The following is a 24,882-nucleotide window of genomic DNA, read 5'->3' on the forward strand; positions in this document are numbered from 1 at the left end:
ATCATTAAGCGAGGCAATCATGTGTCAGGCTCCATTACAGTCATGAATTGAGGACTATGTGTATGGCCACTTATTTAGGCTGTCTTGTCTTCTTCCCATCCACCCCCCAAAAAATATGGGTTAAGCCTAGGATTGTTGATTGATGGTTAATCAATCAATAATCCTAGTTGCAACAAAGACATGGCACCAATCATTTATGTCTGTAGCAGGCACAACCTTTTTGGATATGAGATTTTAATCCTAGGTGGTGAATTAACAAGGAACGAGAGCCAAAAGAAATTTCTTTTACTTCTTTCTGCTTCAAACCTGTGGTGGTCCAACTCAGACAACCACATAGCCTTGAACCATTTAGTCCTTAGCTAACAGACTTCAGAAAGTATATAGAGATGAACTACGCAAATGTCAAGATGAGTCAAGATAGTGAAATACAGCAGCTACTGAGATGAGAAATAATCCACAAGTACAGACTTAGCAATTTATGGCTATAGGCAAAATGCTATATGTAAGACAACTGCTATGTATTCTTGCCCTTACCATCACTTCCTGGGATCGCACATGTATGAACATGGACAGTACCTTTCTCTATGCCCCAATTGCCTTCAACTAATGCTGATAGAACGTCTCCCAATGGCATAGTATAGCTTAAGTATTACAAGACAAACTGCACAGGATGTACAATATTGTAAGCCTCTTAAGAGTCATTGTAACAGTGAGATGGGCAGCATAAAAATTTAACTAACAAACAATACACCAACATTGCTTTGCTTTGCAAGGATTTTACTGCCTGGGGCTGCTGGCTCATTTTGAATGGAACACCCTGCATTCTTGCAAGAGATTTCTAGAAATACATCAGACCTTTCTTCACATAAGAGTTACCACATTTATACCATTGCAAAACCTGGATAGCTAGGTGGCAATAAAATGAGTTTTTCCACCATCTAGCAGTCATTAGGATTTTTGCATCCCAGGTTTGCTAGGACATCGACAACAGCCCTGTTTTGGAGATCTAAAATGACCAGTTTCCTAGTTGTCTAAATATCCCTATTTTCCCTATACAGTACACATTTATGCATATGTATTGAATGTTGAGCAGAAAAAAGGTAAAGTATATCTCTGCTTGAACGTTGTTCAGCTACTGAGTACTTGGCCCGAATAGATAGCATATATTTAGGATGTCTCTGCATGAAAATTATCTCAGGTTTTTCTAAAACCAACCTAACTGAACACCTTTTAAGGTAGGAATGAGTCAGCTTGTTAGAAATACTTTCTGCAGATAGGGGGAGAAACTCTCATTAAAAAAAATGCTGATCCTTTCTCCGCCACCCCTTGGGGGGGGGGGGGAACGGGTGTATGTGTGTGTGTGTGTGTGCATGTGTGTGTGAGTGTGTACACATATGCCAATCATGGAGGTCAGCATGGATTCAGGTAATTTCCTTTCAGCGGCATTCTCGGGAAAGTATCGATGGAGAAAATGAATGAATGGGGGGGGGGGTCGTAGATCACTAACGATGAACGGAGGGGCGCTTTTTTTTTAAATGTGCCTTGGCTCCAACGTGGGGCTGTAAGCTTGGTTCGCCAAAGGAGACACCATTGTAGCTGTGTCCAAGAAGGAGGCGATAAAAAGAGAAGGAGCTGGACACGATCGCCGCCCCGTTCTTTTTTCAAGCTGTAAAAAGTAAAAGTTAAAAAGGGAGAGAGGGTGGAGTGCATATATGCACGAAGCCGATGCAAGCAGGAAAGAAGAGATTTGCAAGGTTACTTAAGCTTTGCGTGCCTCTCAACTGCGGTTGGCGTTTTGAGGGGAGAGTCAGAGGAGGGAGGAGAGAAATCAGCCATCGGCCTTCCCCCCCCCTCTCCTCCACGGACGCCTTTCTCTGGCAGCTCAGTCGCGGGGGAAGCCTCGAGGAAGGGGGCTGAAGGCCAAGGAGGACGGAAGCCCCCCTCTCCCCCCAGGTCGCCCTCTCCTCCGCTCTTTCGGCTCCATCGCCTAGCTGGAGAACTGCCGGCTTAAAGCCGCCTTCTCTCGCCTTCTCTTCCCAGCTGACAACATGGCTGCGGCCGCTTCTGCTGCTCAAGACGAGCTCAGTAAGTGGGGATCCGGCGGCGGGGAGGACATTGTTCGTGCGGACCCGGAGAAAAAGGGGGTGATGTGGTCCCCCTCGAGCGTTGTGAATCCTTTCTTTTAACGGATCGGCTTTCTAAGCGCGTGCTCCGGCCTTCGGGAAGCACCCCCGGGCCTCTCTCGGGGATGGTGTAATTCCTCCCCCCCCCATGCTATGGGGAGACCTCGGAAAGGGGCCCGGAGGGACCTTTACACACACACACACACACACACACACACACACACACACACACACACGGAGAGAGCTGGAGGGGGGGACGGGAAGGCTGGTTGGTTCATAGGCGATGCAGGATCGGGAGAGGGGGAAGGGTGAGGAGGAGCCCCGGCCATTAGGCCTCGGTTGTTGCAGAGTCATATTAGGAAGTGGACATTAAAAAGCTTCAGGATGGTGGGAAGAGGGGACGACCCCGTCCTCCAAATTAGCCTCTTCGATCACTGATTCTCTCTCTCTCTCTCTCACACACACACACACCTATCACTTTCTCCTCTCGCTCCCCCCTTTTTAAAGATATGGGTACGGGCGCTTTGGGTCACTGTTTTACACAAACACACATCCCTTCCTTCTCTCGCTCCCCCCCCTTAAAGATATGTGTATAGGGGCGCTTTGGGTCAGAGTTTTACACACACACACACACACACACACACCATCCCACACATCTCTTCCTTCTCCCGCTCCCCCACTCTTTTTAAAGATATGTGGGTACAGGTACGTTTCAACCCTGTCCCCCCACTCCACACAACCCTTCCTTCTCTCGCGTCCCCCCCCCCTTAAAGATATGTGTATACAGGCGCTTTGGGTCAGTGTATTACACACACACAATCCCACACATGTCTTCCTTCTCCCGGCTCCCTCACCCTTTTAAAAGATATGTGGGTACAGGCACTAAGGGTCTCAACCCCTTCCCCCCCACTCCAAACAACCCTTCCTTCTCTCGCTCCCCACCCTTTTGAAACATATGTGGGTGTGGGACGCTTCGGATCAGGTAACACTCAAACTCACACACACACACACACACACACTCCACCCCACACAGCCCTTCCTCCCCCTTTAAAGCTATGTGGGTACAGGAGCTTCGTCCTTGCGAGAAGGGCGGGATTTCCCCTCCACCCACCCCGGCCTGTCCCTTCATTCGAGGGAATTCCAGATTTCCTCCCTCCCTCCCTCTCAAAGTCGGATTCTTAAATCTGGTGGAAAGCGCAGGCCCCGTCGTGACTTTGCTTTTGCCCCCGGCGGTTGGGGGGGGTGGGATTAGAGTCCGGCCTTGGGAGAACCGTGCGGGGTGTTTTTGAGTTGCAGGCAGGGGAAGAGGAGAGGCCCTCCGCTCTGTGCAGTGCCCAATTTGGCGACGGTCGGTCTTTCCGACGTGTCTTCCCTGCACCCCGTCCCCTCACCCCTCCCGGGCAGGGGATGGAAGTTGGGTGTTGCAAGTGCAGAGGGTGGGTTGTCCGCTTCGGGACGGATCTTTGCCGGTTCCCTCTCGCCGACCCTCTTGGCCTTTCCAAATGTGGCGCTCCCACTTCCCATTCCACATCTAAGGTATTGAAGCCTCGCTGGGTGAGGCGTGGTATGGCCGGGAAATGCTTCTTTGTGACAGGAAATGACTATAGGCTTTGCCACTGAGGCAAGCTTGGGTGTGCGTATGTGTGCAGGCATGCAGACATAAATACAGGCAGTCCTCGATTTCTGACCGCAATTGAGCCCCAAATTTATGTTGCAAAGTGAGAAATGTGTTGAGTTTTGCCCCGTTTTGCGACTTTTCTCCCCACGTTTCTTAAGTGAATCACTGTGGTTGTTAAATTAGTAACACCTTTGTTAAGTGAATCTGGCTTTCCCATTGACTTTGCATGTCAGAAGGTTGCAAAAGGAGAATCACATGATCCCAGGACACCGCAACCATCATAAATATGAACCAGTTGTCAAGCATCCAAATGTAAATCATATAATCGTGGGGATGCTGCAATGGTCATAAGTGTGAAAAATGGTCATAAGTCACTTTTTTCAGTGCCCTTGTAACTTCGAACAGTCACTAAGTGAACTGGTATAAGTTGGGGACTACCTGAACATACATATACATACCCAAACACATACACATATGTGTGCACTCACATATATTTGTTCGTGTGTGTGTGTAATATATACATACGAGTATAGTATCAAAAATACTCATGTCTATATTACACAAATATCAAACATATCAAAAGGTGCAGTTATTTATTGCCTAGATAGCCTACAGAGTTCAAGAAGGCTAGGCATAGTAGCATACAGGTAGTCCTCCTAAATCGAGAACTATATGTATTAGGCCCTTTTCTCAATTTTATACCCACAACACAATCTTGATATTTGATTAAGATTAAAGATAGTTCCCAGGCTACAAGTATTAGGCTGTTCCCAATTGTCTACATAAACAGATATACTTCCATTGGGGTACCAGCATCTATAGATGTATTAATGATTATTTATTTACAGTTTTTGTAGCCTGGTCCAGTTATAACGTTGGATAGAGTATAACGAAGTAATAATAATACAATCAATATCTGCCAATCCCAGATCCTTGAGAAGGTGGATAAAAATGTCAAATCTATTCTGAACATCTGGCTAACAGTGGGATGAACCATAATATCAAGAAGCTATTATTTCAGTCTATAATTGTGAAAGAGGCTGGATTGGGAGTGGCCTAAATTCACTTGTATATATGTATGGAAGAGGTACTAATGAAATTACAAGATTATGCAATAGTTTAGGAGAAAATACCATTGCACTTGATGGAATTAAATGTTTTTGGACAAGGAACAATTGAACTTTAATTATAGTGTCTTTGATGCTTGGATAAAGCATCTCCAGTACTCTAATAAATGTTTTTGACTTCTTTATTTGGCATAAATACTATCCGATCTTGAGTAATTCTTCTCTTTAAATTTGCATGATTTTGCACCATACATGAACAAAGAATATTGAGAAATTTAGTGAATGCTTGACAGTATGAATGTTTGACAGTAGCTTTTTCAAATCTGTTGGCCATGATTCCTACTTCGTAGTCAAAATCTGTTCTGATTTGGAATTGTGGACATGGTAGACCATTAGGGAGGAATCAGGAAGACTAGTTTGGATAGCATGAAAGACAGCACATCTTTTTTGTTTGTTTATTTCCAAAATTGTTAAGAAAATACTTTTCCCCATTTTCTAATTAGTTTAAGCAAATGTTAAAAGGTAACATCTATTAACCTATGCTAATAAAGGATTCTAATATTGTAAAAATACTATAGTTGTGCAGAACAATTCTTCTAGCCCTGTCCATAAAGCCTTGTGCAATTAATTTAGTACTTTGCAAGACATCAGATTACATCAGGTACCACCTGCGTAGCTAAGATTAAATCTGCCAAGCCAGTAAGAACATCACAAGAAAGTTCCCAGTTACTTCACATACAGGAGGTTAAGGACAAGAAGGCTGTCTTTTGGGGATTGTGATTCTCATGTTGTACTACTTGTGGAGCTTCATGCACTTTGGAAGGTGATTTCAAAAAAATACGTTTTGTTATGTTTTCAGTTTTGAGTTACATCAATTATGGTTCATCCCACTGTTAGCCAGATGTTCAGAATGGATTTGACATTTTTATCCACCTTCCCAAGGATCTGGGATTGGCAGATATTGATTGTATTATTATTACTTCGTTATATTCTATCCAACGTTATGACTGGACCAGGCTACAAAAACTGTAAATAAATAAAATAATCATTAATACATCTATAGATGCTGGTACCCCAATGGAAGTATATCTGTTTATGTAGACAATTGGGAACAGCCTAATGCTTGTAGCATGGGAACTATCTTTAATCTTAATCAAATATCAAGAAGCAATTATTTCAGTCTATAACTGTATGCAGTAGAGACCTTAAAAAAAAAGAAAAAAGTATACGTGCCATGCTATTACAGATTTGGGACAACAGTGGTGAAGAAAATCCTTACATTTGGATTTGTGAAGTTTGGAAACCTGGAACAACATTGGTGAAGAAAGGTGTTAACCTAGATATGAGAAAGCCTTTGGGGAAAAACTGGGGAAGGAAATCCTTACATTTCCCCTATTTTTTCCATTTTTTTCTAAGCCTATTTCAATCCACACAATAGATTCCAGATTTTGTCATTGTTCCAATGGAGGAAGAAGAGGTATATTGCACTTGGAAGTCATCCAAACGGTTTTCTGTTTCCTCTAAGTTTACTTTCTATTGATATTTATTGTTCCCTGCTCAAATCGGTTCATGGCACTTTTCACTAGAGGTAGTCCTTGACTTACAACCATTCATTTAGCGACCGTTCAAAGTTACAGTGACACTGAAAAAGTGACCTACAACCAGTCATCACATTTAAAACTGTTACAGTAACCCCACATGACCAAAACCCAGGTGCCTGGCAATTGGCATGTTTCTCTGGCAGGTGCCGCTTCCTGGAATCATGTGATCATCATTTGCAACCTTCCCAGCTGACTTCTGACAAACAAAGTCTTTGGGGTAACTGAATTCTCCTAACAATCTCATGATTCACTTAACAACTGCAGTGATTCGTTTAACAATCACAGCAAAAATTGTAGAATTGGGTGAAACTCATAGAACAACAACTGCCTTGCTTAATAACAGAAATTCTAGTCTCAATTGTGATTGTAAGTTGGGAAGGACCTGTTCCTCCTTTTGTCTATTTATCAGATCAGTATTTTCTTCCATTTTTGAAAAGTTTCCCATATTGCCTATAGCCCTTTATTTTCTCTTAGTTTCTTTCTTTCTTTCAAAAATTTCAAACTATGTTTTTCTCTATAAATAAAATAAAGGTATTTTATTACTCAAACTAAGAAATAAGTAAGAAATTGTCTCAGTGTTTGATTGAATAAAAACAGATACAATGAATAAGTTAAAAATAAAATAAAATGGGATTCTCTTTTGAAAGTAAAAATATCATATTTTAAATAATACACAATTCAAACAATTCCCTGAAAAATTTTCCTATCTCCACAACCACATCTTTCACTCTTGTGTATTTGTAATTGTTAACATGTCATGCCTTTAACTGAATAAACTTACGCTGTAATACTGTTTTCTCCAACCATACACTAGACATAGTATTTTCCTGCTGTGGTGGTTACAGGTTGTCCTTACTAACCACCTACAGTTGGGATTGTCAGTCTGGTTGCTAAGTAGAAAATTACAAGACTGTGATTGGACTTATAATTTTACTATCCCTTTGGTCATTAAGTGAAACAGTTGCTAAGTGAATCAGTAAGCTACTGAGCTTACAGTTTTGCTGCATTGTATTAACTCTGCTTGTCACAAGGAAAAATGTGTGCTGGTTGTGAAGCACATGAATAGCAATCATGATTGCAGTGCTCATAAATGCACACCTGTTACAAAGCACATGATGGCTACTGTGTTATTGGTGGATGTGCCGTGATTGCAAATGCAACAATCAGTTGCAGAGTTATTTTTTTTAGTACTATTGTAACTGAACAGTCACTGCATGAGGCAGTCAGTAAGTGAGGACTACCTATTAACTATGTGGTTTAATGACAATACAGTACAGATAGAAGGTTGGGTAAATTTGCCATAATTTTGTACAGTTTAAAATTTAACAGTTAGTTTTGGTACAGCAACGGGAAAAATGAAGATAAGTACTCATACTATGGTTTTGTTGCTGAAATATGGTTTTATGCTAGTTTGTATGGTTAAGCTAGAGATGCTGTTACATTAAAGTTTTGAAATAAAAATTACTACTACAAGCAGTTGGAAGTTTAGCATACGTAGATGCTATATGAAACTGAATATCTTTATATGCCTTGAAATTGTAAGTCATATAACCAGTCTCAGATTTAAGACTCATTTTGTCATAAGCCAGACCATATTTTGTTTTTTCATACTCCTAGTATGGCTAAAATATATTTTCTGATCAGATTAGAATGGAATAATTTATGTTTATGAATTACTCAGATCCATTTATGTTGTCACTTTGATCTTTTATGATTACCATCTTGTGTGTATTGTGTTGGAGAACTTTCATTTTTCCTGTCAAGATAACCTTGTGCCTTGGAAAACACACACACCATATTCAAATTTCCTTCCCTACTTTAACTAGGATATTTTGTTTTCTAAATGAATGCTATTGGACTTTAGATACCATATTTATTTTCTCCCGTACTTTTGCTGTAGCAGACTTAATTTTAATTTCTGAAACAAGCATATATATATATTCTGTTTACTTTTGAATAAATTGATTCCTCTTACTGTAGAATTCTGTATATTTTAACTCAAAATATATTAGAAGTCTCCGAAATCCATTATCCTGGTTAAGTCATTAAAAAAATAATGAAATGAGGCCTGTACAGTATATTTTGACTGGGTTTGTGTTCACTTTCAAATGACCCTGGCTTCCCTTCCACTTCTGAAATTTGGCTTGGAGTAGTTTCATCTGGTTTGTGTCTGTCTTAAGCATAGTAAGAAATAAATGTTTTTTGGTGTTTATAATCATCCCTGGATGTCACAGCATGATACATTGAGCAATTCAAGGTAGATTGTGCAAGCTACCTCAGAGTAAGACAATTTGCATTTTTCCAATTACCCTAGGCACAGTGGTGGCTAACCTTTTCGGCACCAAGTGCCGAAACGGAGCTGGCGCATGTGTCGGAAACCAGAAGAGCAGCTCCCTGACATGCGGGAGTACCAGAAACCAGAAGCTTAGTTTCCCGGTGTGCGCATGTGCACAGGCTACCTGGTCTTCCAGTTTCTAATGCGCATGCTGCGTGAAAAGCAGGACTACCTGTATAAACAGAACTATGGTTCACGGAGTTCTGCTGTGATGACCCAGGGTGAGATACAAAACAAACATAGTCACAGAAAACAGGTGAAGCCCCTTTTATTCCTTCAGTTTGCTTCCAAGCTGCAAATATCTGAAGACAAAACAACTCCCACATAGTTACAAGAAGGAGGAAAAAAGCAACACAAACCAGGCAAGATAAGGGCTGGAGGATGTCCACAGATAACACATACGGAGAAGGATGCCAAACTCAGAGAGGAACTATAAACTAGAGATATTTACACGATTTGTTTCCAGCATTTGCCAGTATGCAGGTCCAAACTCTTATTCAGTTGTCACATCTGCAGCCCATGAAGAGGATCAAGGCCCTCTCCTCCTGAGGAGACCACGTCTCTCCCTTATCCTCTCCTCCCTGGTGCACTAGGATGGATAGGGGATGGGCCTGGGTCCTCCTCTGACTGCTCAGCTGGCCTCTGCCCTTCCCCAGCCTCCTCCATCACCTCTGGAGCCACACTTCCACTCCCTGTCAGCTGTTCCTCCTCTCCCTCAGAGTCAGTCTCCACCAGGAGCATGACATCTGCAGTCTAATAATCTAGAATTGGGAAGTACTATATTATAACATGAAATGATTATTTCTGAATGTAAGTGATACACTTTGCAAATACGTAAATTGCTTTCTTTATAAGGAAAAAAATGTGTATGTTCTTAAAAAAAAAAAAGAGGAAACACAGCTTCATTAGATTGAATGTTCCCAGAGAATTAAATGATATAACTGAAGGCAGTGTGATGTGTAATAAAAAAATAAGGTAATTAACTGATTTTGATTTAAATTTTGCATATTTACTTCTCAATAATATGCAGATCTAATACATACATATTATACATGACTTGTCTTTTGATACATTGAGTACCAAAAAACAAATATTTTTCTATTGTACTGCCGGTGTTACAATTGTTCACCAAAATCTGAGTTCATTAAACAATGTATCCTGAGCCCATCATCTGTTTGATTAAAATTTTCATTGTTTGATTGATCAGGTAGCACTTATTTCATGAATTAAAATTTGCATTTAATAGAATACATTATGATTTGTGTAAAAGAAGAAAAAAGTATGTGACCCAAAAGCAGTATCAGAGTTTTTATGCTCTAAGTGTGATTCAGTCTTACTTGTTTAGCAAACCTTCACACAATGTTGCATATGTAATTTGATCACTCAGCAAACTAGAGTGATCAAATTAGAAGCAGATGGGTCTCTTTTCACTTGAACAAAACAAAGAGTCACTAGACAGGGAGGTGGGTGGCATATACATTTAATAAATAATTCCCTATATTTTCTGATATTAAATATGTGTTGCATCTGTGTAAAACACACATGACATGCAGGGTGACCTTTCAATATAAGATCATTAGTAAAACCAATTGAGAACTAAGCCATTATTTAATGCTGAGCTTGCTGGTATGACGTTGCTGTTTGAACTGTTTGCTGTTAGTTATAGACCAGTTTTTCTTCCTTTATTTTAGATCAGCTTGAACGTGTATTCTTGCGTCTTGGCCATGCAGAAACAGATGAGCAATTGCAGAATATTATATCCAAATTCCTTCCCCCTGTTCTTTTAAAACTTTCCAGTACACAGGAAGGAGTACGTAAAAAGGTATGAATATTATCTGTATGCCAAAGTCTGTCAAACACAAAGTGCTTTAAAATCCTCCCGTGTTGGTTTTATATATAGATAGAGAGTCCTTTGAGACTAATTTAACTCATGGTCACTTGATGAAAACATGTCCTTTTCAGTACAAAACTATTGCTTTCATCCAGGGTGCATTTTCAGCTGCCCGTACCAGTCTAGAGTTTGTGTGATGATTTTCTATACAAGTACTCTCCAGATCTGACCTTGTTTGGATAACCTGTGTTCCCATCAAGCTGGAAGCTGTATATCATAATAATATATTCCTTGAAGTCATTGAAAATATTGTTACCTTGTAATTCTTTTTCACATTCAGATCCAAATAATATATTCAGTTGGTCTTTTTTCTGTGAAAGGTCAAATGGAAAGACAAATAGGGGCATTTGATAATATAGATAACTTTTATTTATTATATTTCACAATTGGGAAATAAAACCTAGATCAATAAAATGTAGGAATGGTTTTTCTTTTCTTTTTAGGTTATGGAATTGTTAGTTCATCTGAACAAACGAATCAAAAGTCGTCCAAAAATCCAACTTCCAGTGGAGACTTTGTTAGTCCAATATCAAGATCCTTCTGCTGTCTCCTTTGTTACAGTAAGTCCTTTCTTCTTAAAGAATTTTACTCATGAATTCTAAGATTAATTCTAAGATTGTTTTTGCACATTGTGCTTAAGTATGACAGCTGGTTATCTCCTGCCTAGGTATTCTTTGTCCTGCTTTAGAATAATAAACCTACTGTATAAACAGCAGATAAAGAGAGGGATGATTTTCTGGCTTGTAGCTGCTGGAAAGTGCTTTCCTAAATGTAACCCTTGAACACTGCAACTGTGTTTTAATGAATGTTTACATGTAACTACACCCATTTGTCATATTTAAACAGTGCATTGAAATGGATAGAAACAAAATATTTTGAGTGTTTTATTTTCATATACATTTAATGTTCTTGCCAATAACTAAATCTCAATTTAAATGAGCATCTCATTAGGAAATGTTCTGTTTAACAAGTTAATGTTAATGCTCTGTCCTTGCAGTTTAAGTTTACACATAACATATTACAAAAAAGACATTGTGGCTTTACTGAGAATTGGTAGAGTTAAACAGTAATGTTAGGGTTATGGATTGTCACCACACTAATTTGGTTCATGTACGCTAAATTATAATTAGTATAATTTTGGTGTAATGTATGTGAACTGCACCATTACCCCACTTGGTTCAAACATCACTCTAAGCCATGGATTATACAATTATAACATGAAATAAATCACACTTGGTGGAGTCTATGCAACACATTAAGCCATGATTTAAAACTGCAGTGGCTGGTCCACTCAACAGATGTGTGCATTTAGCCACTGATAGTTTCTGTATCTTTTCCAACTTACCTGATATATTTAGCGTATGGCAAATACATGGACTTATACTGATTTAAATGTTAATGTCTAGTGCACTCAGCCATTCAAGAACAGGGTGGTCTTTGTTGAAAAAAATCAGACATTGGGCTGGTGTAAGGTCTTATGGACATTCAGACACAATGTGATGGATATTTTGTTGAGGAGCACCACATTCACACTGAGGGGTAGAGACAAGACCCCCCCCCCTTAAACAATAAGTCCTGGCAGACACTATGTTGGGTACGGATCCTGTTCAGTGTTGACCAATACTGGCAAGGAAAGTCAAAACCTGGCACCTTTTGTGTAGGGTCATCTATGTAACTGCCTGTATTGGGTGTTCAGCAGCCCATTTGGCTTTCCACTGTGTGTTGATGTCAAAGTTGTTAGACAGCTGTTGAGCAAGTGCCAGAGAGGGCTTCCTGGATTTAAGCCTGCCAATTGATAGATAAGGAAGATCAGCGTGCACAGGAAGAAGTGGGTTTCTCAAAGTTTTGTTGTACTTCTTAACTAAGGCTTCCTGAGTGGATTGAACTGGGATTTCTGCCCAAAAGTCTTTACTACTGAATATCAGCTTTTCTCAAATTGCATAGAAAATATATCAATATTATACAGATAGGTATGTAAATAGTGTAATTTTTAATGGAAGTTTAGGTGAAGATAATCCTTCAGTACATGTCTTTAGATTTATACCCGATCCATTCCAGTGACAAAGACCTTATTTCTTTTCTTTTTTAAAAATTGTCTAGGTAACGTTTTAATATATTAGTGCAGTATGGAGTTACAGATACTTAGACATGAACTGAAATACACATTTTGGCCAGTTAATAACAGCTGCTTCTAGAATTTTTTCAGGTAATTGCTAAGAAGAAGTGTCCTTGATATAATGGATCCACATCTTTAAGGTCATCATTGATTGGAGTCAGAAACTGGAAGATAATGCAATCACTAGAATGCAGGCGTAAGAGGCTCCTAGTATGAGGAAGACTTTTTGATTATGAAATTGGTACATCCATTCCCCATGTCAACTGTAAAAAAATCAGATGGAATCTGGTAGCACATTTTCTGAGTTACACATTTAATTCAAAGGAATAAGTTTTGGTGAACTGCCGTTTATGCTTTTTAATAAAATACGTTAGTTGGAAAAGGTGCTATCAGACCCCATGTGCTCTTTTTTCCTACTGTAGACAATTCCTACCATGTCAGGAGTACTTCTCTAAAGTTACCGAAGTAAATGAGGTTGTGAAATTTTTAGCTGAGCTGGAATACTTGAACAGTGTAAACGTTTCAGTGGTATTTATCAATGATTTTTAGTCATAAGTTTCTTAAAATTTGTGGATATTGTACTGTAGGGCTGTTTTAGTGGTTCTTTTCAGACATATTTTTGCATTTTACAGAATTTTACAATAATATATGTTAAGATGGGTTACCCTCGTTTGCCTGTGGAAAAGCAGTGTGAGCTGGCACCCACTCTCCTTACTGCAATGGAAGGAAAACCTCAACCCCAGCAAGACAGGTATAATATTCTGAGCATAAAGTTTTCATTGCCTATTTTTTTTAAAAAAAAAATCATTCCTTTTAATAAATTGTCCATTAAAGACTGCAAATACACATTCAGAGAAATGATAGCATAGTTCCTATCTGTTACTTTGTATCAGCATGGCAAGGCAGATTCCACAGGGAGACTAGACTTATCTTATTAAGATAAGCTATAATAATAAAAACTTGCATGTCTGATTGACCTAAACCTCCACTCCTTTTTAAATTCCAACAAATGAGGGATTTGTCTGAATATTATCTTGTTTCCTGGGACCTAAAGATGCCAAGTTTCAGCCATCTTTTCTAGGCAACGGTTATATTTTAAATATCTTGCTTTTTTGCCACCCAACATTTTGACATACAGATAAATCTTAATTCTTGGATCCAGCCTACTTAATGTTTAAAGTTTCAATTTAATTCATTTCAGAGCAATTTGAATAAGTTCCATTTAATTCATTTCAAAGCAATTTGAATAAGTTCCATTTGGAATTAGCTATTAAATATGAAAGAAAGGACAGTGGTTTCATGAAAACCATGAAGTTATGCGGTCTTCTTTGTCTGCAATTCCCAGTTAAAGTTTTTTAAAATGCAAATAGCAATAAATGAAAATGTTTATGGATGTTTAGCAGATTCTTACATATAATTGCAATGTACATAATTGTTTTGCAGCCTAATGCACCTTCTAATACCAACACTTTTTCACATGAAATATCCTGTTGAACATCTGAAAGCAGCTTCTCCATTTAATCTTGCTGAAAAACCAAAGACTGTACAACTGCTGTTGGATTTTATGTTGGATGTTCTCCTCATGCCTTATGGGTAAGTAATGATGAAGTTTATCAGGTGATAAGTACTTCTAAGATTAGTAAGGGAGAGGGAAGGCTCTCATTTTTAAAGTGATAGTCTGCCATTGATGACATTCTCTAGAGGGTATTTTTGTTTTTATTGGTTTTTTTTTAATGAAAATCATATTTTTGTCTCAGATCAGATGGTTGACAAACCATCTTAAGCCATTTATAGATAGCCCTTGGCTAATAATTAAACCTGGAATTATGATCATAAGCCATTAAATGGCAGTTAACCAAATGTCGTGGTCATTAAGTGAACGCCACAATTCTTAAATAAGTCCATTATACCCAATGGGTGTTTTTTGCTAGAAATACATGTCAGAAACCACATAACCAAGGCAGAATGTCAGCAAATGGTCCAGAGCCTTGTAAAAGTCCTCAAATCTTAGGAGCCACTATGCATAAAGACATACAAATTTAACTGACAGAAATTAATAGTGATCAAGTTAACAGCCTAATTAAAATCTATTCTGTCTAGATTCTTTTTCAAATCTGTCTCTGGAAATAGATTCTATTGTACTGGTGTCTTGATTAACTATTTATATAATTTTTAAAATGTTATGTTATGTTCCACCTTTATTATTTTTTCAAATAAGGTGGCAAACATATCCAACACTCCTTCTTCCTCCTATTTTCCCCACAACAGCAACCCTGTGAGATGAGTTGGCCTGCAAGAGAGTGACTGGCCCAAGGTCATCCAGCTGGATTTCATGGCTAAGGCAGGACTAGAACTTATAGTCAGTCACCAGCTTTCTAGACCAAAGTGGCTCTCTTTATTTTTTTTAATTTTAGAAATGAATAATGTCAAGGCCTCAGAGCGTATATGGTTCCTGACAGCTTTGAATAAGGCCTCCAGAATACCTCCAAAATTGATAAAATAGTATTTTTTTAATGTGACAAAAAATAATGATCTCTTATTTTTATATCCTGCTTTTTCAAGTTCAAATTTTTGTTTCCATAACTCAGGCTGGTTTTCAGACTGACATAATTTAAGCTCTGCAAAGCTCATAGACTGATGCATTCACTCACCATTTCTAATAGAGGATTTTATAAACTTTCCTCCCCTCCTCTTCTAGATATGTATTAAATGAATCCCAGAGTCGCCAGAGTGTGCCAGTGGGCCAGGGTTCCTCTTCATCAAGTAGTTCTGGAGGATCTGGGATCCCTCAGCCTCCTCCGGGAATGAGCTTTTATGCAGCCAAGCGGGTAATTGGAGACAGTCCATGGACACCTGAGCAGCTGGAACAGGTAAAAGCCAAATAATGGGTAAGGGGTGGAAGTAGCTTAATTATAATAAGTTGCCAAACATAATGCATATTAACTTACCTTGTGAACTTTTATTTGTCTCCAGATGTTCTCATGTGTAGTCTAATTTGATTAAATTATATTCCATCTTTCTCGGATTGTTAACAGAAATAAAATGCAGAATATAAAACAAAAACTTTTTAAAAAGCAGTAAAATTAAATAACATCAGCATATGATGTTTCTCCATTCCAAAACTCTGAATAATGTAATCTATATGATAAACAGCATATTTTTATGGGGATGAGATGTATTTTGGAGAATCTTGTTTTAAACATTCTAAACCACTTCGGTGGGAAGGTAATAGCATTCCATGCGGACAGAGGAAATCTTTCCCTTTCCCTTTAAATGACTAAAAATTTCTGACCCACCACAAGTGGTTGGACCAGAATTCCCATAATGGCTCACAATTGCTTAGACTTATTGGTGTTGTTGGGAATTCTCCTTCTGTAATGTATTTAGCTTCGTAATTTCCTCATCTCTGCTTTTTTGTTATCTCTCTATCTGTCTCTATCCAGTTCCATCACTCTGTAATTATAATAAAAGTATACTTTTTGTAGACGAAGTATGAGATTGTACTGAACTATTTTTATTTTTTTCTGCTTTGTTGGGCAGTGTAAATTGGGCATTGTAAAGTTCATTGAAGCTGAGCAGGTGCCTGAGCTTGAAGCTGTCATACATTTGGTTATTGCCTCTAGTGATACACGCCACAGTGTAGCCACTGCAGCAGATCTTGAACTCAAAAGCAAGCAAAGGTAATGGGTTACAATATAGATGTTTAAAAACAAAAGTGATGGCTTATTATGAATTTTAAAAATAAGGCTGGTTTCATTTAATGCAAAATTAATTTGTTTATCACAATGGCACATTTTTGAAATTGCAGTTGATAGGACGTAGACACCTCTACATTTGACCACAATGATAGTAGCACTTCATTTATTCTAGATATATTGGCATCCATATATTAGTATGAATGGTAATAGTGTATCTCCTGAGGTTTGATAGATACCTGCTTTTCAGCAGGTAATTATTATCATTAGGGTAGTTTTCAGTGCTGTATTTGCTAATAAAGAGCCTGCCAAAGCTTTTATGATCAGGGATTCGAAGCATATTTAGCTTATTACACAATCCCAATGATTGAAAAATCTGATTGGATAAGATTCCTTGTTTTGGGGAGAATTTTAAGGATGTTAAGCTATCTGCAGAATGAGGTTCCTGTTCAGATTTCATTCATTATAGGAAGCTCCAAAATGAAACTGAGTCCATGGCTTCATTGCTCCTAAATACAGTAAGTTCAGCTTATAACACCTCAATAAGGGTAGACAAATTTTATGCACATGGTCACTTAGCTTCTAGTAGTTTGGGGAGTCTTTAAAAGACCAGTGTTTACAGGAACATTAATCAATCTTTAACAGTTTCTCAGTTTATGTGAATCAAAGCTAAGTAGTGTAGTGATTTTACTTAATCATATTGTAGGGTTTCAGAATTGGGTATGTCATAATTTTAAAGGTGGTTTTCTAAACAGGTAGTGTATTAATTTATTTACAGTATATCTAAATGTCCTCATAGTTAATATTTTATGAAATTATTGAAGATATATGCTAGGAAAGACCTAGATTACCAGTTCCCACAAGTTCCTGGTAACTATTGGTGACTTGTAAGAGTATAGAAGTGTTCCCTACTATGTCTATTAAAATAAAAATGGATTGTAAAGATGGGAACAAAACCATTGTAATGTACAGATATTTTTTAAAAAGTTAATTCCGAGATCCAAGCACATATTATTTTCAAGAGAGGCAAATGAACAGCACTTATTGCTAATTCCAGTACAGGTAGTCCTCGCTTAGTGTCCATTCATTTAGCAACTGAAGTTATGTCAGTGCTGAATGAAGGAGTTTGTGACTGGTCCTTGAAGTTCTTTCCATTGCAATATCCCTACAGTCACATGAACAACATTTGGTCCCCACCTGCATTTACGACCACTTTTTTGGCAAGTCTGCCTGTCACCTGCTGCCAGTGGCTCCTGCTGCCTAGTCCTGCCCACCCACCACCCACCATAATATCTCCTGGAATGCATGCCAGTATTGTACCAGTGGAGCCTTCTTTCACATCGCCTTCTTTTGCATCAGTTCAGCCAGGGCTTCTCTCATGCTCTGAGCAGGACTTCCATTAATGTGCCAGCCAGGACTTTTGATTATGTTTCAGCCAGGGCTTCCATTCACATGCCAGCCAGGGGTTCCATTTGTACTCCATCCAGGGTCTTATTTTGTGAAAATAAGGCATGCATGTAAAAGAAAACCTCAGTTGCATGCCATAATTTTAGCCAGATCCTTCTTTTGCACTGGCACAAAAGAAGGTAGTGTGAAATCAGTTCCCAGCTGGTATCCTAGTGGTATGTGGGGGTGCAGATATGAGAGGCAGGGCTAGGGTAATGAGGGCAGCTGATGGTAGCAAGAAGCAGGTGGCCAAATGAGTCCCAAAGGTGCTTTTCCAAAAGGCAATTGGATTTTCTTGTTTTTTTTCCTTGAAAATGTTTCGCTTCTCATCCAAGAAGCTTCTTTAGTTTTCAAGGAATCATTTTCAAGGAAAAAAACAAGTCCACTTGCCTTTTAATAAAGCACCTTTAGGGCAATCATATCCTGGATGATTGAGAATCTCCACAGACATGCTTAACTGAGAACCAGTAAAGTTTTCATTTGGGCAGCTCAATTACTGAAAAGAGAAAATATGGAAGGAAAAAAAAAAGAATTTTGTCAATCAATTTGATTTTTAGTAAATTTCTTCTCCCTCTTTCCCTTCCTCCCTTAGTTTAATTGACTGGAATAACCCAGTCATCATCAACAAGCTGTACAAAGTTTACCTTGGGGATATACCACTAAAAACTAAGGAGGTAAGAATTGCTTACCCAAATTTGTGTTCCTTCTTATTTTCTATTTTTTGCACTTTGTGTATCGTTTGGTATTACATATTGTGTAATATGGATTATTTGCTGTTGTAGAGAATATCATTTAAAGAGTTATTTACATTCACATTTTTCCTACTCTTTCATTAACCTAGAAGTAAAGGAAGAAAAATGCTTTCTAGAAAAAAAAGAGTTGCTGTTCCTTATTCCGGACAACTGGGTATAGGTAGTCCTTGATTTATGACTGTAATAGATCCTCCCTTTTACAATTGTAAATTGTGACAGTCATAAAGTGGTCATTTTACTACCTTTTTAATGGTTGCAAACAGTCATAAATTCAAACTGGTTGCTGAGTGGCCAAAGTGTAAACATAGGACTGGGGGTCGGAGGAGAGGTCCCTCACCATTAGAACTTTGAATCTTGGTCATAAGTCCCACCCCCCCACCCCCCTGAGGACCATCATGACTTTGAACAGTTGTTAAGCAACCAATCATAAGTTGAGGACAACCTACATCTTAAAATAAAACAACTAAGGATAAAGTTGTTAATCCTTAAAGCAGAAAGACAAAATTTGAGTCCAAACTAAAATCCAATAGAAGAAAACAATCGTATGAGGTGTGTGTTTTTTTTAAAATTAAAGAACGTATTAAAGAAAGTTTTACGGCCTGGGTGCTACAGTGGGAAAGGCTATACCTATCTTGACAACATAATTGCTAGACATCCCCCTTTCTTTAAGATTCTTAAATGTGCCCACTGGCTCTAAAATGCATCGAGATCTTCACTCTGTATCAATGCTGCCACTGAAAAACACTCTCTTATGCTGCAAAATTGAAATATAGGCAGCCCTTTTTATCAGTCATGCTTAAAATTTTTCATCTATGTTTGCTCCTTTTTTGTGAGAGTGGTACCTTGGTACTCATTGTTAATTTGTTCCAGGGAGGCATGATGAGTACCAAACAGATTTTTCCCATAAGGAATAATGTAGTGAGTTGCAAGGCGGCCGGCACTGACAAATTTTATCTTGTGCGTTGAGTAGCAAACAAACAATGAGTATCGGGACAGAATTTTCATGTCAAAATGGGTTGAATACCAAATTTGATGAGTTTCAAAGCAGTTGAGTACCAAGATACCACTGTGCTTGTTTTTAATAGTTAGTTCACTTGTGCATGTATCTCTGCAATACAGCTTGGTTGCAGAGGAACTCCCACGAGGTTAGCCAAGTTGTAAGGCTGTATATCGGGCTGTCAAACTCAATTTCATTGCAGGCTGCATCAGGGTTGTGTTTGACCTCGGTGGTGGTCGTGGGGCATGGCCAGTGGGGGCATGGCAAGCTTGATGTCACTTATGTGATCAAATGCCACTTTTGCTAGTAGTTTATTTTGCTAGCACTCGGCCAGCGAAAACAGAGCTCGTGAGGGCCGCGCACTGTCATCCCAGGCTCCATTTTCACTGGCAGAGGCACTGTGAGCTGGTCCTTCATTGTTTTCAGGGCAACCCCACAGGCCAGATCTAAGCACCCTGAAGGCCGGATCCAGCCCATGGACCTTGAGTTTGACACCCCTACTGTATATGGTTTGTCATGGAAGCTGGCCTTGAGTGACGTATTCAGTTGGTGATGGTCTGCTTGTATCATATTGCTGATTCAGACTCAATGCAACTTGTTCACAATCTTCGTGGAGGGGATCTTAATACTGCAGGGGAATGCTAGTTCTGCCACAGAGAGCTTATGCTTGTCTCTCAATCACCCTGTTGGTTATTACTATTTCCTCCAGAGGGCTGAATGCGATCTATTACACCAAGAGATATTAGTGCTACCTTCAGATTGTTTGTAGTGATTAGAGCCAGGTACAAATCATCTGCTAAGTAATGTCCAGAGAATGCAGTAAGGTTATTGAATAACCATGCAAAGCAGAAGAGTCCTAAAAGCCATATATTAAAAGAGGGTAGTTCCCTCCATTAATCACTGAAACTAGCTGTTGCAAAGAAGATGCTTGGGGTCTTGCAGCTGGACGAGCTCAGATCTTTTATAAATGAACAATGAAAATGAAAAATGAATCCACTATAGTGTGCAGATGATAGCTCTGGGAGGAAGACAATGGCTATAGGCTTTGGAACCTTATCCTCCAGTTCCCATAAAAGCAAACTCATCTCATTATTTCAGGTTTTGTTATTCAGTTTTATGCTGGATCAGAACCTCTACAAATAATGAGAATTGTCTATCCTTCTAACCCTTGAAATAGATGCATCTGGTTTAAGGCATTTCAGGTAAATGCTTTCTTCACACTTCCAAGCATCATTTGCAGAGCAAATTCAAAGCGTAGGATAACCTAGATATATGATGTCTCATCTTGGATAATTGTCTCGTCATGTTGGGAATGGATCTTGGCTTTCTTTGACTATACCTGTAGTTCTCAAACTAGGGCACCACTGGATACACTCACGGGGATACAATGGCACATTTTACTGCCTAATAACTGGAGCTATCCCAACTCTTTCCTTGGTTCCATGGTGCAGTTTGGGAACTGCTAGGGATACCATGAAAAAGACACTAAAGCCAGCGTGAACCAAGAACATTTGGGAACCTCTGGAGTACACTAAGTTATATCTAGTAATCTCAGTACTTTTTCTTTCTTTCTTTTTTGTAACTTATAAAGTTCCAGTGCTTTGAAACGTTGTAGTTATATGTGCATTGTTACTCTGGTCAATGACCATAATAAAGATTTGATGTGTGCATTGTGATTGCTTTCCTGGAGTGATTTAAGTTTTTTTCTAATCATTTTTTGTTTCAAAATATTCATTTGTGTGTTTATAACAGGGAGTTGTTCTGAAACCAGAACTGAAACGTGATCCTGTCAGTACTCGGGTGAAGTTAAAGATTGTCCCACATCTTTTGCGCTCCAGGCAAGCTGCAGAAATGTTTCCTGCAAATATTCAGGTACTAGGTTTTTTTATCTGTCTCATTAATGTATTTTTAGTGAATTTAGCACTTAACAAACTACATGTAACCCATTGCCCTACATGAGGAGTTAAGCATTCTTAAGTTCATGGCTCACAGATGGTCCTTGCTTATCAACTGTTTTATGCAGCAATGTTTGAAATTACATGCAACACCCCTCCAGCATTCCAGCTTTACTACCAATCCTCATTTATCCTACAGTCACATGATAGCCATTTGCATGCGTCCCCATAGCTTGTGACAAGCAGAGTTAAGGAAGAACATAGAATTAAGGTCCTAAATTGATTTGCTTAATGACCAAATAAAGAATTACCATTATAACCCTGTCGCAATCATGTGATTTTTTTTCCCACTTAGAAAACCATGGTGCTTAATGACTGTCCCATTGTGATAGCTAAGCAAGGACTACTTGTATCTTCAGGATGTCATTTATCTTTTTAAAAAATATTTAATTTTTAAAAATAAATAAAATAAATTTAATTTGATCAAACTTATTTGACATGCAGAAGATTTTTGGCATTATTCCCATGAGACTTGGAAAATTGTTTGAAATAATATTTCTCCTGAAATTTTTTCATTCGTTTTATTTTTTTAAGGTGGTTTATGATGGGCTGTTTGGTGCAAATGCCAATGCTAAACTGAGAACTCTGTCTCTTCAATTTGTGCATCATATTTGTGTAATGTAAGTATTTTCATGTTATGACTTTTTTTCTTGACAAGTTTTTTAAAGATGTGGTTTGCCATTGTCTCCTTACTGTGGCTGGGAAGAAAGTAACTGGCTCAAAGTCACCCAGCTAGCTTGGTGCCTATGGTGGGACTAGAACTCACTATCTCCCAGGTTCTAGCTGGATGCCTTAACCACTGCACCAAACTAGTTCTCCTATAACATCATATATACAATTGAAATGAAGGTTAAATAATTTAATGTGAATACAACATAAAGTTTAGTGATGTATCTCAAGAAAAATGCATTGTTATAATTTTAATAACAGTTTAGTCCTGTCCTACTTGGTGTAGTTGTTAAGGCATGTAGACATTAAGAGACTGGGAGATGGTGAGTTTTCTGCAAAACGGTTTTCATTATCTGCCAAAAGAAGAACATTGCCACACAGAGTGGACCTGGGCATTTTTGTGGCTTCAGTCCACATTCGTCCCTTTGGCTGTCCCTGTCTGGCCTGCACCATCAAGGTGGCATCAACGGCGGAGTGGTGTCAGTGGGGAGTGGGGCAGTGACAGGGGTGGGGTGGTGATGGCAGCCTCCCACAACAGTCCAAGTTTCTCATATGGTCCTTTGGCCACATTAATTTCCCACTCCTGATAACAGAAGCATCCTTTGAAAAGAATTTTCTTACATGTAAAGGACAACTCTTATTATTAAGGCTGTTCGCTTGTTAAATCATTACTATTTTCATGTGAATTTTAGTTGCCCTGACAGCAAGATAAAACCATTAGGCCCGATGCTTTTGAATGGACTGACAAAACTGATAAATGAATATAAAGAGGTGAGTTCAAAGGGAGCCTTGTAAAGAATCTTACTTATTTGTGGAACTTAGAATATTAAATGTTCTTATTATTTACACTTGTTTTTTTTCTAAAGGACTAATCTCTATGGTAGTACTAGTATAGCTGGTTATAACAAAACCAATGAGGTTTAAAATGTAATTATTGTACTTGGATTATTGAATGCTGATTTAATCAAGCAAGATATTCCCTTGGTATATCTTTATCTATATCTGTTGGAATTCTGTTCCATTCTTTTGTTGGTGCATGTGGAAAAACACACTGATAAACTCTGGTCATAATTAAAGCTTGTTTGTGTAAAACTGGCTTGTTCCCTTGAGCAGATGGAGGAAAGTAGTTTTATGTCAGTATATTTCTTCCACTCCTAGATTGATTGGTGATTTTCCAATCCCAATAATGTTTCATTGTTTCTTTCCACCAAAAAGCATTGACTTTTATCCAATGCTTGGTGCTGACCACTCTGGTTTTCTCCATTAATAAATTTGAGACTGACCAAGATGTGTTGACATTTCCTTCTTGTGACTCTTTGTGGCTCGAATTCTTTCATTGTTCAATACTTTAATTTCTTGTTAGAAAGAGATTACAAAATGATTGAAGGGTTGTCTATTGAACAGCTAAAAACTTATTTGTAATATTGAGAATCCTTATAGCTGTAGCGCATATTTAGTGTCTATGAGTGGAATTCATAGGGTATTCTGTTGCAAGGATAACTTTTTTCCCTATTATGTATTGGCAGAGGATATCTTGTCATAGAAAATCCAAGGTATATTTGGATGTAATGTTCTTCAGTTCCCATCCAGGAGGCATTGGTTAAAGAGCTAATAGATGTAAAACCTCCAAGCTGTGTCTCTTGAAATATGCTGGAGACAAGTTGGCACTTAGGCAGTAAAATCAAGTTAAGAAGATAATTGGCATATGTCTAGCTAGGAAACAGTATTGTATTTCTTTGCCTTGGTCATTATATGTACCAATATAATACTCAGTATTTCAAAAGGTTGACCTACACGTACATTGTTATAACATTGAATATAAAGTGTATTCATGTAACATTTATTTTAGGCACATCAGAATTGTTGGTTTTCCCGATTATATCTGCACTTGTGCTCAAATCTACACTTCCAATTATTTCTCTAAAGCATTGGCATAATGTCTGTCTTCATATCAGTTTTGCACTTCCCACTCTCTTCTTTGATAGAAGTAGTTTTAGTGCTATGTGATACAATTATTTTTGTTACATATGCAGAGCATAATTTAACAGTAATAAACAGATTATTCAGTTTTTAGAATGTTTTGTGTTTGCAAATATATATTTTAAGATGAGTATAGATCAAACAACAGAAATACATAATTGTCAGGGTAAACATGAACGTATGTTGTCCCTTTTATGGCTCTTTGCTTATTTCACAGTTGTTTTCTGTTTCTTTTTTTTCTTTAATAATTAAAGGATCCCAAACTGCTTTCAGTGGCCTATTCTGCTGTTGGAAAACTTTCCAGGTAACGAAATTGCATTTAGACTGTTGAGATGTCAGTTGATTGTTTTAAAGCAATTGTTACTCTGTCAGCAAGCAAGCAGGTTGTCTTAGTGTAAAGTGTAGATCAGATGCTATCTTTTGACAGTTCTGGAGTTTATATGCTAAGGTGAATACTATTTTTAAGAAAAGAAGGAATCAAATTGGAAAAAAAGGATTCTTGTCTACATTGCCTAAATGTTACATATTTAAATTTAAATGGAGTAAAGACAGCAACATCATGCTAAAGAATTCCAAATATAAAATCTGTCCTTAAAAAGGGCTGTCAAAATTGAGCTCGTTATATTCTTTTTAAAAA

At 38.3% G+C, this 24,882-nt stretch overlaps 1 protein-coding gene across 4 annotated transcripts in view; it reads left to right on the forward strand.

The window, feature by feature from the left end:
- The first annotated feature begins 1,329 nt into the window (after positions 1-1,329).
- Positions 1,330-24,882, forward strand: part of ECPAS (Ecm29 proteasome adaptor and scaffold) — a 70,010-nt gene continuing 46,457 nt past the window's right edge. The window contains exons 1-12 of one of the 4 annotated variants that reach the window (XM_087957589.1): positions 1,330-1,425; positions 10,436-10,566; positions 11,079-11,195; positions 13,384-13,502; positions 14,195-14,344; positions 15,450-15,621; positions 16,292-16,431; positions 18,485-18,566; positions 21,394-21,513; positions 22,131-22,216; positions 22,958-23,036; positions 24,500-24,549. In XM_087957589.1, the coding sequence (XP_087813715.1) occupies positions 1,395-1,425; positions 10,436-10,566; positions 11,079-11,195; positions 13,384-13,502; positions 14,195-14,344; positions 15,450-15,621; positions 16,292-16,431; positions 18,485-18,566; positions 21,394-21,513; positions 22,131-22,216; positions 22,958-23,036; positions 24,500-24,549 (1,277 nt within the window). In that variant the 5' untranslated portion in view covers positions 1,330-1,394. Of the gene's footprint in view, positions 1,426-1,557; positions 2,086-10,435; positions 10,567-11,078; positions 11,196-13,383; positions 13,503-14,194; positions 14,345-15,449; positions 15,622-16,291; positions 16,432-18,484; positions 18,567-21,393; positions 21,514-22,130; positions 22,217-22,957; positions 23,037-24,499; positions 24,550-24,882 lie in introns of those variants that run through there. The other 3 variants (XM_087957587.1, XM_087957588.1, XM_087957586.1) reach the window with 3 other exon arrangements.

This window comes from Notechis scutatus, chromosome 2 (genome assembly GCF_049901735.1).
Source record: "Notechis scutatus isolate UNSWTSFEM ecotype Mainland chromosome 2, rNotScu1.2, whole genome shotgun sequence".
Taxonomy (NCBI): domain Eukaryota; kingdom Metazoa; phylum Chordata; class Lepidosauria; order Squamata; family Elapidae; genus Notechis; species Notechis scutatus.